This window comes from Hippocampus comes, unplaced genomic scaffold (genome assembly GCF_001891065.2).
Source record: "Hippocampus comes isolate QL1 unplaced genomic scaffold, H_comes_QL1_v1.1 scaffold117, whole genome shotgun sequence".
In the NCBI taxonomy this organism is placed as follows: Eukaryota; Metazoa; Chordata; class Actinopteri; order Syngnathiformes; family Syngnathidae; genus Hippocampus; species Hippocampus comes.
The window spans coordinates 608,138-621,817 of record NW_017805225.1 but is presented as its reverse complement, the minus strand read 5'-3'; the positions used below and the strand labels follow the sequence as shown (position 1 = coordinate 621,817).

General features: G+C 44.6%; 1 protein-coding gene across 1 annotated transcript in view; it reads right to left on the bottom strand.

Moving 5' to 3' along the window:
* The window catches only part of col15a1b (collagen, type XV, alpha 1b), a 20,979-nt gene extending 8,171 nt beyond the window's left edge, over positions 1-12,808 (bottom strand). Inside the window, exons 1-24 of the mRNA XM_019869268.1 lie at positions 12,103-12,808; positions 9,580-9,767; positions 8,994-9,203; positions 8,423-8,575; positions 6,986-7,060; positions 6,419-6,517; positions 5,714-5,825; positions 5,507-5,547; positions 5,256-5,411; positions 5,156-5,182; positions 5,007-5,069; positions 4,511-4,588; positions 4,314-4,376; positions 4,086-4,235; positions 3,662-3,823; positions 2,368-2,421; positions 2,158-2,193; positions 1,933-2,070; positions 1,807-1,866; positions 1,695-1,730; positions 1,339-1,380; positions 1,085-1,147; positions 411-446; positions 209-314 (exon numbers count right to left, since the gene is read on the bottom strand). Of these exons, the coding sequence (XP_019724827.1) occupies positions 209-314; positions 411-446; positions 1,085-1,147; positions 1,339-1,380; positions 1,695-1,730; positions 1,807-1,866; positions 1,933-2,070; positions 2,158-2,193; positions 2,368-2,421; positions 3,662-3,823; positions 4,086-4,235; positions 4,314-4,376; positions 4,511-4,588; positions 5,007-5,069; positions 5,156-5,182; positions 5,256-5,411; positions 5,507-5,547; positions 5,714-5,825; positions 6,419-6,517; positions 6,986-7,060; positions 8,423-8,575; positions 8,994-9,203; positions 9,580-9,767; positions 12,103-12,430 (2,476 nt within the window). The 5' untranslated portion in view covers positions 12,431-12,808. The remainder of the gene's footprint in view (positions 1-208; positions 315-410; positions 447-1,084; positions 1,148-1,338; positions 1,381-1,694; positions 1,731-1,806; positions 1,867-1,932; positions 2,071-2,157; positions 2,194-2,367; positions 2,422-3,661; positions 3,824-4,085; positions 4,236-4,313; positions 4,377-4,510; positions 4,589-5,006; positions 5,070-5,155; positions 5,183-5,255; positions 5,412-5,506; positions 5,548-5,713; positions 5,826-6,418; positions 6,518-6,985; positions 7,061-8,422; positions 8,576-8,993; positions 9,204-9,579; positions 9,768-12,102) is intronic.
* Between the last annotated feature and the right edge of the window lie 872 nt (positions 12,809-13,680).

Genomic DNA, 13,680 nt, shown 5'->3' with positions numbered 1-13,680 from the left:
ATACAATGTTGTATGTGTATGTGTTGATTGGGGAAAACAGTCAGGAAAAAAAAACGACATGTGTCTTTCACTTATATTCATATTTCAATTTACAGGTTAGCATTTTTTGGGGCGGGGGAATTTAAAAGAAGACGGATTGTCTTTCACTTATATTCATATTTCAATTTACAGGTAAGCATTTTTTGGGGCGGGGGAATAAAAAGAAGACGGAGGGAGAAATGTGTGCATACATCTGTCAGATTAATGACAGGGCCGGGAGGTCCGGGAAGGCCAGGTGGTCCGATGATGTCGAGGCCATCCGCGCCACGATTGCCCTTGCGGGACGCAGAGAGATTTGTTTATTTACGTGTATCTATGTGGGAACACAAAACTGTGGTTGGGAAATAAAGCACGGAAGCGACGAAACCTACCTTTTGCCCCGGCCTACCCTTTTCGCCTTTAACCCCCTGCGCACATCAAGTAAATAACATTAGTGAGACTAATGTGTGTGTGGGCAGAAAAATAATGAAATAAATGACAGCACAAGCCATTGTCCGCAAAGACCTTCCAGGGAGCACATTTGGCTTCCAACTGAATCAACGGAATTTACTACCGGTGGACTTCAAGAAAGCTGAAAAGTGATGCGCCTGACTCACTCTTGAGCTTTATGGCAAGACTGTACAGTCTTATGAACACGTGATTTCTTAGTTCTTTTTATTTTGAATACATTTGGGAAAATAATGAAATAAATGACAGCACAAGCCATTGTCCACAAAGACCTTCCAGGGAACACATTTGGCTTCCAACGGAATCAACGGACTTCAAAAAAGCTAAAAGGTGATGCGCCTGACTCACTCTTGAGCTTCATGGCAAGACTGTGCATTCTTATGAACACGTGATTTCTTAGCTCTTTTTATTTTGAATACATTTGGGAAAAAAACAAAAATACTTTTCCTCATTGGCATTCTAGGTGTTGTGTGTAGAAATTTGAGGGGGGAAAAAATCTATTTTGGAATGATGCTGCTACCTAACAAAAAGCGGACAAAGTGAAGCGCTGTGAATACTTTGTGGATGCACTGTATGCTACAGAGCGCGATATACGTACCCTCGGACCTGGTAGTCCGGCGGGACCATGCAAACCCTCTATTCCTGGGTCCCCTCTTTCACCCTACAATTAAATTGATGGAAGAAATGGAGTTAATAACGGCAAATGACTCTGTTTAATATCACCAAGGTGAATGTCTTATAATCAAACAGCGCATCTAAGGAATGCTTGACTAAATTGGCAAAAAAAAAAAAAAATTCAAATGAATAAAATAATGGAGGGATGTGTGTGGTCGTAACAAGTTGGAGTTGTACCTTGACAGAGGGTCCTGGCGGACCTGGAGCTCCATCCTCACCCTTCAAAAGACAGAGAATGAAAATGTGATGCCGCAATATGAGCAAACGTGATGGAGAACTAGAGTACTGCAAAAATATAGCACAACCTTTGGACCTTGTGAACCAGGAAGACCAGGAAAAAAAAAAATTCAAATCAATAAAATAATGGAGGGATGTGTGTGGTCGTAACAAGTAGGAGTTGTACCTTGACAGAGGGTCCTGGCGGACCTGGAGCTCCATCCTCACCCTTCAATAGACAGAGAATAGAAATGTGATGCCGCAATACGAGCAAACAAGTGATGGAGAACTAGAGTACTGCAAAAATATAGCACAACCTTTGGACCTTGTGAACCAGGAAGACCAGGTGCACCCTAAACAACAGAATGGACAAAGCGGATCGAATAAAACACAGCACAAAATTTTACTGACCCATGAAATGAAACCGACCTGTGGGCCTGGGACTCTTGCTCCGAGGAACGTGTCACTCTTGCCAGATCCCTCCATATCCTAAAAGAGATACGATTTTGAAACGGAAGTGGAGCCAGTGGATACAAAAGAAAAGCAGGTCACCACCTCAACAAAGAATTTGGTTCCTGCAGGACTAGGGGGTCCCGGGGGTCCTGGTGGACCCGGTAGGCCTCTTCTTCCCGGTGGACCGCTGGGCCCTTGAGGTCCCGCTGACCCCGCGTTGCCTGCGGTTCCACATTCACCCTGAGGAGACGCAGAGAAACGCAAACTTCCTTGACTTGCCGACGTTTTTGAACTCAAATACAGAATATAGAGAATGAGCAGAATTACCTTTGGCCCAGGTGATCCGGGCAAACCTCTGTCACCCTAAAGATTTCATGGGAAAGGACAACAAGAGAGTATTTACGAAAGGATCCAAAATAAGGCAGAAATGCATGCTGGGCAGCGGGGGGTTCATCGGAGCACCGTCGTATTAAGAATATTTGCTTTGGGATATTGCATAGACGCACAAACACCATGTGGAAGTTGTGATTAGCAGACCTTCTCTCCCGCAGCTCCAGGGAGGCCTGGAGTCCCATCTTTTCCTGCTCGACCCTAAACAAACAAGCGCAGACTGTCACGGGCAACGTTGCAATCAAAAAAGACAAATATCAAGAAATAAAAGAAAGAGCACAGGTGTCAAACTCCAGTCCTTGAGGGCCACTCTCTTGCTAACAATGGTTAGCAGGCTCCTGCAGAGCTTGCTGATGAGCTGATCAGTTGAATCATGCGTGTGAGAGGAGGCAAACGACTAAAACATGCAAAAGAGTGGGCCTCAAGGAGTTTGATTCTTGTGAGCTCCAGGGAGATGATGTAGTTAAGCCGTTTGTTGACCCCCTCAGCCATTCCCATTCAGGGCCAAATCCAAATGCGAGAGCTTGTTTAGAGGAATACTCAACTTCCTGGTGAAGAGATGAAGCTTACCCAAATTGTACAAAAAGTCTTTGAATTCAGCTCATTTAAAAAAAAAAAAAAAAGGGAGCAAACACAAGTGTCGCATTTATATTTTTGACCGGTACAGCTCAATCACTGCATCAAAGCATCGACAAAATAAAATCCAGTTAACATCTCTTATCACTGCAATTGTTGAAACGTAGCATGAAGCTGCCTATCATTTTTTTCCTTCTCATCCTTCACGGAAAGCTGACAAGTCATCCTTAAGGATTGCTCGCATTCCTCGAAAGTTTCAGAAACACTTAATTGCAAGGCAGACTGAGATACTGAATCAATAATGTCATATTGTTTCCTTTTCAGTATGCCTTAGAACAATGTGTTCACTGAGAACATGGAATAAAAAAAACAAAAAATAAAAAAAAAACAGCGCAAACATGGAATGAGAGAAGCAAAATGGAGTCTCAAAGTGCGACAGCATGCGTGTTTGTGTGAAGCTCCATTCCAGTGATGTCACTGAGCAGATCATGTCAAACGAGTCGGAACCATCGCTGGGTGGAGAAGCGATGTTGGTTTGCACACATCTGCGTGGATGCAGAAGACCACTTCGGGCGAAAAAGAGCCAGCTGTCAGCCGCAGGTTAAGATACCGTTGGAGGACAGTGTACAGTTATTAGCCAGAGTACTGAGGTAGGGGCCTCTTTATTCCTCAGGACAATCTTCATTCACAAATGTGTAGAAATATCACTTTTACTGTCTCAGACTAGCATATATATGACATCATAGAATATAAGTAAATAAATGCTGACTCAGTGCACTGGCTTGTGACTGTAACATTGCATTATGGTTTGCTGTTTCACCATGCAACCCCCCCTTCCCCCCCAGAAATATATATATCAATATACCTCGCCCGATACCCAAGCAGAGCCGAAGTCAAGCCCAGACCCGGAAGCAAAACTGGACTCAGAATCAGAACTGAAACCAGAGCCAAGGTCAGAGTGCAACTCTGTGCTCAAACCTGAAGCACCAGACCCAGAACCAGAACCACTAAACCAATCCTTAAACATCTGCAACAGAGTGGAGAGGAGCAGCAAATGTTCGATGCGGAACGTCGAAATGGAGGAGGCGGCATATCGGTGGTGGGAGGTGAACAAAGACGAGCAATTTGACTGGACACAACGTAAACACGTTAAGGTCTCTCACTCACACACACACACACACACACACACACACACACACACACACACACACACACACACACACACCTCTACTCTCGTCCCTTCAGTTTTCAAGTTGATATATATATATATATTTACATTTGTGACTTACTGGTGTTCCTGGGTGGCCTACAAGTCCATTTTTACCAGGGGCACCATGTGGCCCAGCATGAGAGAGGCCCTCGGCAATGTCAGCTGATGATGAAGGGTTGGTCCCAGGGGGACCGGGTGGTCCCGGAGGTCCAGGTGGCCCTGGAGGACCCTGGCGAGCATAGTGACACTCACTCAATTGTGTTGGTGGATCATCTTTGTCGAGTGGATATCACAGATCTCCCTTTACCCGAATGAGCTCAGTATCGCTGTCCAGGTCCTCAAACCCAGAACCCAGCGCATCTTCTCCATACTACGGAACAACACAACAAAGAATGGATGTGGATTCATCATACTTCAAGTTTCTCAAGCATCAAACAGCCGTGCTATTAACTCATCACAAAACAGGATTTGATTGCATGACTACTGGATGTTAACATGACTTACAGGCACACTGCGTGATCGAGGGGGTCCAGGAGGTCCGGGTAGGCCCGGTGGACCTGGAAAACCAACTCCGGGCTCTCCCTGGAGGTACCGATGTCATGAAGAGAAGAAAAAAAAAAAAGAGAAAAAAAAAAAGAGCAGCAGTAAGTCTCCCCTCAGAGAACACAATGACTGACAAAGACAATGGCCCTTCGACAACCGCCTGGCACTTCTGACGATTTGGTGGCAAATATTCATTTACACTTTATACCTGCTGGAAGTACATCTAAGTTTTGGTGCAGTAATTACTCCCAAAGTGCGCAAGGCTTTGCCACTACTGCTAAGGCTTGCAGACGTAAAGGAAATATTTAAAAACGACTCACGTTTTGTTTTTTTTTATACAGGCCTTCCAACCTGTTTAACCTTGGACTAAGCTGTCTTAGAAGAGACCGGGTGGTGTTGGAGTAAACAAAGTGCATGAACTAAGACTTATTCTTATTATGATTTCAATGAGCTAGACCTTATCTCCTTTGACTCCAGCATCTCCATCCAAACCTGGAAATCCTTGAGGTCCTCTCTGACCCTAGAACAACAACCAATGTTTCATTGCAAAGTATAACATAAAGCACGTCACTGATGACAAAAAAAAAGTAGTAATACGAAGCTTACTGCATCTCCATTGTCTCCCTTCATTCCCTGTTAAATATTTGGTAGAGGTCAGTGGAATGTACATGAACAAATCTGTGTCCGATTTACACAAAGCCCAAACCTGCTGTCCGTCTCTTCCCGGCTTTCCTGGGATTCCTGGTGGTCCTTGTGGACCTCTTGACCCTGGCTCAGTTTGCCTCGGAAGAAGAGTCGGCCCAGGGGGGCCAGGTAGGCCAGGCTCCCCTGGCTCTCCTTTTAAAGTGTGCTGGACAATAACCCAAATGTTCAAAGTTCACAGATGATTTTTTTTCTGTCCAAAAAAAAGACACAATCAAGCATAGATTGAAACAATATTCATGACTGTGAACTGACCTCTTCAGATGCTTCACCTGGCTCGTCTGTCTGCTGAGGTCCTGAAAATGGCAATTTCTAACATTGTATCCACAATCATGTCAAAATTATTACATTAACAATCAGGACAAATCCGATTTTTATTTAAAGGAAGCACTAAATTGAAATCATGTAAGGAGCTGCAACAAAAAACAAACTCCACCAAGACGTAAGATGCGCTCACTGAACCTCTTAGCGAGACTTCTTCATTGGCTTCCAGTGAGGTCAGCCGGCTTGAATCCTCAGCACGCTCCGGCGTTGGAGGCTTTGTGGGTGGCGCTCGAATTGGAACTGTGTTTTCCTACACGAAAGGGATCGGTGAATTTGCCATATGCTATGAAACCGCATCATGCTCAACCTTACTGACGTTTATGAACAAACCGAATCAATGTATGGCAACTACACGCGTGATTCATTCAGGATAAAACACCCAAAATGACAGAACTTCAGCTTTTGAAGGATGTTTCCAGAATTTCCCTTGAGACTTCAAGGACAGGGTGCTCCATGGGATGTTTAGGGTTAGCCTGACTTCCCAGATGTGGGAGGAAGAAAGATGACAAACAGGCACATATTTATTTGGGTCTGGGTGTTTTAGATAAACCCAGCGCAAAGTAAAAAGTCTTATTGGAAGGCATCGACGGAAACATCCACCTAGTCCTTACTCAGGCTTGCGTAAATAAGTTCAATGTCATCAGACTGCAACCGTGCTTCAGTAACTATGGAAGGAACGAAGAAGAATTATGCATGGTAGCTCATTTATATATGCATTTGGGGAAGGGTATGTTTGGTTTTTTGTTTCCTCCTTGATTTTGTTTCCCACATCCAAATCAAGAGAGACTGACCTGCCAGAACCACCTGTAACACAGAGAGTAAGAATAAAAATCTTTCAAATACCTGTGCTGCTCCATGTTTCGCCCCTCCTGCTTTTTTTCTGATTTCTTCTTCTGTCTCTCGGTCCTCCAAACCATCATCGCCACTAGCATACCCAGAAGCCTTCAACCATTGCGGCATGTAAAAGGAAAACAAACTTAAGGAAAAATGATTCAACAAACAAGAATTACAGTGCGGTACGGTTACAAGTACGGTACTTGATCAGTTCTTGTACTACAGTACTATCTACCGATTGAACTTTGTTTTATATTCAGAAAGGAGTAAAGAAAAAAACAGTTTGTTATCATCTTATACAAACTCACATAGGGCGATGAATGATCAAATGATTTGCATAAAACCATTCAAATAGATTGTCATTTAGGACTTGAGATATTGGACAAAAGCATTGAATTATTCATTGTGCGATACATTCGGTAACGTAGCAGTGATCTTACTCATTTCGAATACACATACTGCGCTCGTACTCTTCTTGTTGAGTGAATGATCATTTTATTCATTGAGTCAGGTTGATTCTGGCCACAGACAAAATTACTGTAAACATCGATGTGTCGCACTGTGTGTATTGCTCACATCGGGATCGTCATCCTCACACTGTTCCTCGGCTGCCCTGGGATCATCTTTGATAAGTAGCTGCTGAATGGATCCCTGGAAAAAATTTCAAATGCTTCAGGTATACGATGAAAAATGAACTCCGGACTAAAGGTTTCTCGTACAATTCAACTTCTCTCTTCTAAAGAAGCAACAACTTGACTGTCACGAAAGAGTTGTGCTCTTGGTAAAGATGCAACATGTATAGCGCCGCGCACACACTCATACATGGCCCCACATTCCATACTGGATAACGATGTCGGGATGCTTTTGATCCTCAATTCAGAGTCAGGCTACATGCCACAAAAGTGGAATGAATGGACAATTACAGAGTCTTCTTTCCATGTCAACAGTTAAGCATTTGTGGCGTGTGTTTATTTTGTGAGCACTGTGCATTGAAAGCCTAACCGACTATGCCAGTCTCAACAAGTTCGTTAACTTGGAACTGGAAAAACTGTAGTTGGAAACTTCAACATAATGTAGAATTATTTCTTGATGCTTTTTCACGAATACAGAGTACGCAGAAACTAACTAGCTAACTAACTAGCTTGGTAGCCAGCAAACTAAGTATCTTGGTCGCGAGCTGACTAACAAAGTGACTAACTAATACTGTACGCAAGTGCAAGGAATCATAACCATGCTTTAAAAAAGACATGATGGTCTTGTTCTGTGCCAGGATAAAATTGAAAATGTGTAAGTGTTGGCTTTCTTAAGGTTAAGCTTCTACCACTCACGCGTTGCTCAGTACAGCTGAGCATGCGGCGCCATCATGACATGAAAGACTCCAGTAAAAATGCTGAGAGACAAGCATTCAAGCGTATGGTAATGTGCAAAAAACTGCATTTTGCGTGGACGCTGCAATACAATTGTTTTTCTGTTAGAAATCAAATTTGTACAGATGCATTCAAGATAAATATTAGCTAGTGTTAAATTTTCAAATTTCCTAAACGTTACAACTCACTCTCCGTGAGTGCATAAACTAAGCATGTGCAAGATGAATCAGGTGATTCCTCACTTGTTCCTGATTGGAGCAAGTGTTACAATTGACCCGTGTTATAGTTGTCGCCTGTCTCCCCTGCTTGTTGGGAGACACGATTCTGAATGGTAAAGTTCTCGCCATCCCTTTGAGGGGATTTAAGACTAAATGGCATGTTTGACTTCCTCATCTGGTATCATGAGCTTACTCCCTTCTTCACTCCCCCTTTCCACATGAGACGCCATTCCACTCCCCGCATACTTCCTCCCTATGTTTGATTCTCAAAAATGTCAAGAAATCTACGCAATAGACATTTGCATTCCTGAGGATCTTTGGTGGTCATGACGTATTTTGGTATGCTATGACTGGTAGCACACCCCACATAGTTCATGCGAGTTCTGTGAGTATCAACAGTCCATTAAACGTGTCTGTTTTCCACTTACCACAAAATTCTGAAAACCGGTGCTTCCTGCATTTGCAACGAAAATGCCAGAGTTATGTGAGAAAGTGAGTCTTTCTGGCCTTCGACGGAAGGTCGTCCTCTCGGCTTCACCACAGTCCATGTGGAGACGCACCTCATTGTGCTCCACCACAACCTATCAAGTCAAAAAGACACAACCCTGACTTACAAATCGCATTAATGGACTTGAAAACTAAAACTTTGTCACCACTTATTAGATGATGCACTCGTGCAATACAGTGGATGAATCGGGTTTTTTATTTTCAACCGAATAAATTCCAGAGTGCCTGAGTGTGTTTTTTCCGGGTACTCCGGTTTCCTCCCACATTCCAAAAACATGCATGGTAGGTTGATTGAAGACTCAAAAATAATCAAAGCATTTGCTTAAGCAAGTATTAGTTGATATGAAGGATAGCCGTGGCAACAGGTCTGAGGCATTTGTCATAAGTTTGCATGCAGTTGTTCCAGTGGTTTCAAAGTGTAATTAGTTGAAGTAGATTACAGATTTGATGTACTTGAGAGTAATTTCACAAATATCTTGGTGCGCGACTTACAGTAAAGCGCGTCCACTGGTCTGTCATGTCTGGGACACTGAAGGCAGCGGCTTTCTGGCTATGGGATGGCTGCTCGCTGTCGGTGTAGTATAATAAGATACTCTGCTGTCCTGCGTGAACTGGAGTGAGGGCTAAGCCCAACTCAACCACCTTTTGACGGGCATCTGTGATGGCGAAGAGCATGCCTCCTCTCTGGCTGGCTGGGCGGATCTAAGGGAAATTAATAAAAAAGACGGGTGTACATTTGATTACTGCTTCACCAAATCAACAGTACACTCAATGACACAAATACAATGGGAAAAGTACCAGATTGCAAGGCACCACTATGAACAAGAATGATCAGTAATTTCTGCATGTACCTTTATCACACTTTTGGACAAAGTAGAGCTAAGCAGAGAATACAAAACGGAAGAAAATTAACAAAACTAAACTAAAATGGAAGACAGTAAAGATGCAAAGAAAATTCAAGAGGGAGAACATACAATACCACAAGAGGGCGTAATTTTTTTTTCAACGTGAAAAATGGCATTCGGTTTTGTTAGGGAGCGTTTCAAATCCATACGATTCTGTTCAAACTCTTTGTTACCGTGACAATGATGGCAAAGTCGATGAAGAATGAGCCTGGCACGAAGGTCTTGGTGAGCCTGCCTATGTTAGCTTCGGGCCCAAAGTTGTACGCCGGAAAGCCCTCAAAACCGGGAGTGAAGGAGACAGAAGGCGGAAGGGGCACGCCAATTAACTCGGTCAAGTCCAGGTGACTTCCGGAGCTTTGCTCTGATGAGACAGAAAATGTTACACTTGACGGGTGGAGTTTAAAAAAAAAAAAGTGTCGAGGTGTTTACGTATTCGTGCTGAAGCGACCGTATGAGTCCATGGCTGACTCAAAGCGTTCAATTTGACTGAGCGGCGGCTCGTCAATAGAGGGCGCTACGGCACCGCCCTCCCGCCCAGCCGACTCACCTCTGAAAGGTCCACACGTTCATATCATGAAAGGCCAGTCAAACTGTATACACGATTTATACCTGCAGTCATGCGCACACATTCTTTTGTTACCCAAGTGAGGACTTATTATTGACATAAAACATTTCCTAATCCTCCCCCCCTACCCTTAACAATCACAAATGAACAATTGCAATGAGGCCAATGTTAACCCCGAAACTCGTCTTAGTCTTCAAGTCATTGTGCGAGATGGGGGTGCCACACACACACACACTTTTTTTTTCTCTCACCCAAATGAACAAAAACTAGAGATTACACCGGACACTCCAAAGATTTGGGGCTCTCTAATTTATCAGCCTGACCAACTGGAAACATACCCGATTAGAGGCTTGAGTGTGAATGTGTGTGTCGGTATGTGTTGGAAGAAGAGAGAATGACAGCCGATGTGTCGCTCTACTAACACAGACCACGGTGCACTATACTCTAGTTTACAAGCTTTGCATTTGTAAATGTAACGTTGCAAACACAAAAGGGATAGTGTGCAGTCAATAAAAAAAACCATGTAAACACAAAGCAAATTTCGCTCACTGAATGTCATCAATCAATGCACTCATGAGTGCTCTGATTTCTGAATAAAACCATAAATATACTGTATTTTAAGCATACTATAAGAAGTACCAAAACTTAAAAACATGGACAAAATTGTGTCCAATCTTCAGAGGATCCTGCATTTTTCTCGACACTGGGGGCGAGTCGTCGCCTCCCCGGTCGGGATGGTCATGAAATTCATTCTCGACATTGGCCCAGCATGAGAGGGGCTTGGGTGAGCAGTGCTCATTTCAATCTTTCCCACCTGCACTTGCGCCTGATTGAGGGCATTTGGGTCCACGAGCGTCTGTCTCGATCACACACACAACTGTTCCAATGAAATATGCCTGATGCGCTTTACATTTGTGATTTATTATATTCATGATAAACGCCTTTTGCCAGCAGCCAGGAAGCAAAGTGGCAACTTTCAAACCACGAGTGTCCATTTATCCGCAGCGGGACATGAACAATGTGAATTGAAAAGCCTAAAACTAACTTTTGAATGCGTGTCAGTCATCATAAATTGCATCACAATGCCTTCACCGAGACCTGTGCATGTCCATTGACCAATTCAGTTAATTTGTGACCAAAGCTAAGTACTTAGCCTGTCCTTTAAATGTACCAGTGCAACATTTTGATCTTTCGGGAGACTAATTAGGACTCGTACTCCGTCAACCGATGTCAGCTCCATCAGAATCTTTTCATCAATCTGTCCACCATGGAGCTAATTTTGCACCACAATTTCTCCTTCAAATCTCCACGTAATCCCCATCATGTTGGCCGCATGAATGCTTGAGCAGCTTGGCGAGACTTAAAAAAATCCAGCCCCAGCCCCTCCGTGTTGCCGCGCGTAACCTTTTAAACCCACCTCGACCCTGTCAGGCCACACAAAAGCTTCCCGCTGTTTGGCCCACTCCCCCTAGATTTCTCAGGCTCTCAAAGATTTAGTGCAACGCAAATGAGGGGACCTCGATGTCACATACCAGCATGCTACCAGAGCAAAAGCGAGAGCTTCGAGAAAGTCATAGGTGTGCTTGAAGAATCATTTCCTTCACAGGGCATGGAATCCGTCACAACTGGACTGTTGCGGCGGTCTTCGAAGACGTTCCGCCTCTCGTCCTAACTGGCTTCATCAGTTCACGCACAAGGCCAGTTAGGACAGCACAAGCCACGACGCTGGCACTCGCACATGGCTCGCGCTGGCCTAACTGGCCTTGTGCGTGAATTGACGACGTCTGTTGGGATGAAAGGTGGAACATCATCAAGGCCAAACAAAACAGTCCAGATTGAGTCGATACCCTGAGAAATAAAGCTTGGGAAATTCTGAAAAATTCTGATGTATAAATTAGTGTGTGCTGTGTCTGGAACATAATATTACCCCATGATACAATTCATTCAAAGGTTGCAGGGGGCAAGGGGAATAGCAATACCACCCCCCCCCCCCCAAAAAAAATCTGGAGATTAATGATCCTGGTTCAAAATGGACAGCATGCTGAATGCCACATAAAGGACTTCCCATAAGGCAACAAAGTTACAAAAAGCATCGAAAAGCTGTCTTCTACTCTCCGGTTTTAACACTCACCGCTCTTCCAGCGTTTCAATGGTTTGAAATGGGATCTGGAGTTCGTGATCATCACCCCCGGAGGTGGCGTCCCCCGGAGAGACCCTGCCGGGCCAAGATATGACATCTTGGTGTGGATCACAGGAGTGAAAGCGCTCCCTGTTGTCTTGTCCTCAGGTCTCACCCACGCCGTTGTCCCTCGCATGTCCAAAGGGCTCGGTGAAGTTACAGATGGAGGAGAGGGGCGAGGGCTGCTCTTGGGGCTTGCCCAGATGAAATTCCACCATTGAGCTGGTACGGGTGTGGACAAGAGCAGGCAAAGAGCGAGAGAGGTGCAAAGAGTTCCCATGGTCCTCTGCTGGTGTCACGGACCGATGCGATCCTGTCAAGCGTAGCGATCACCCAGCAACTCGACAAGCCGCACGCGCTGGGGCTCACAGGTGCAGAATCGAGAAAGAGTGAACGGTCTTGTACCTTCTCACTGTCCTTGCTCCATCCCCTCTCATGCTCTTTACCCTCGCTCTCGTTTGCCTCTCCCCCTCCGCCTCTTGCTGTAATTAGTGACTCCCCCTACTCTGGCCCTCCACAACGCGGCAGACCTGATTCTCACTCCCTTGCCCCTTCACTCGGATGGACGGGCAGATTAGAGAGTGCGCTCATCACTACTTCCTTTCGCTCTTTCCAACTTGAGCTACCGCTCTCACTCCACCAAACATGAATTACACAGTCATATTAAAAGAGTAAGTACAGTGGGAACCGAGTCTGCCTTGTGCTGTTCAAAAACTCTTCAAAATATTAGACACGGGCAATTTAAGCCTGCCGCACCATCAAGCCGAAGGTGACCCAATGTCACGTAATGTGTCCCGTCAGGCAACTGCTTTTCGTGAGCGACACTGGCATTGCTGCCTGCCGGGGCACGTCATGTAACATCATGTCACAGCCAATCAGAAGATTTGAGTAGGTTAGCTAGCTAGCTAGCTAGCTAGAGCTTGAATGAAGTGATGCAGATTTTCTTTTGTGACTGTGTCTACCTACTAAATGTACACTTTGTAACGACCATATTTCACGATTAAAAACACTCACACTAAACAGAAGAAAAACTGTACATTACAGTACAACAACAATAATCCAGCTATGCATTTTCTAATACGATTATCCTCATGAAGGTGGCAAGCGTGCTGGAATCTATGCCAGCCGTGTTCGGGTACGAGGCGGGGGAGGGGGGGGGGCTGAACTGGCTGCTAGCCAATCACAGGGCACACATAGACCAACAAATCATTCGCTCTCACCCTCACACCTCGGAACAATTTCGAGTGTTTCGTTAACCTGCCACGCATGTTTTTGGAATGTGGGAGGAAAGCGGAGTCCCCAGAGAAACCCCACAAGGGCACGCGGAAAACATGCAACGCAGGAAGGCCGCAGATGGAATCAAACCCAGCACCTCCGCACCGCCTGCGCTATCCAGTCAAGCACTGTGTTGCCCTAAATGAGTATCATTCATTATGACTTAAATGTACAGTAATAATCTTGCTAAACGTAATGTAATTTTCAAAATGTCAGAAGTGTGTATCAAAATGGCAATTTAGAAGTAGGTTTTGA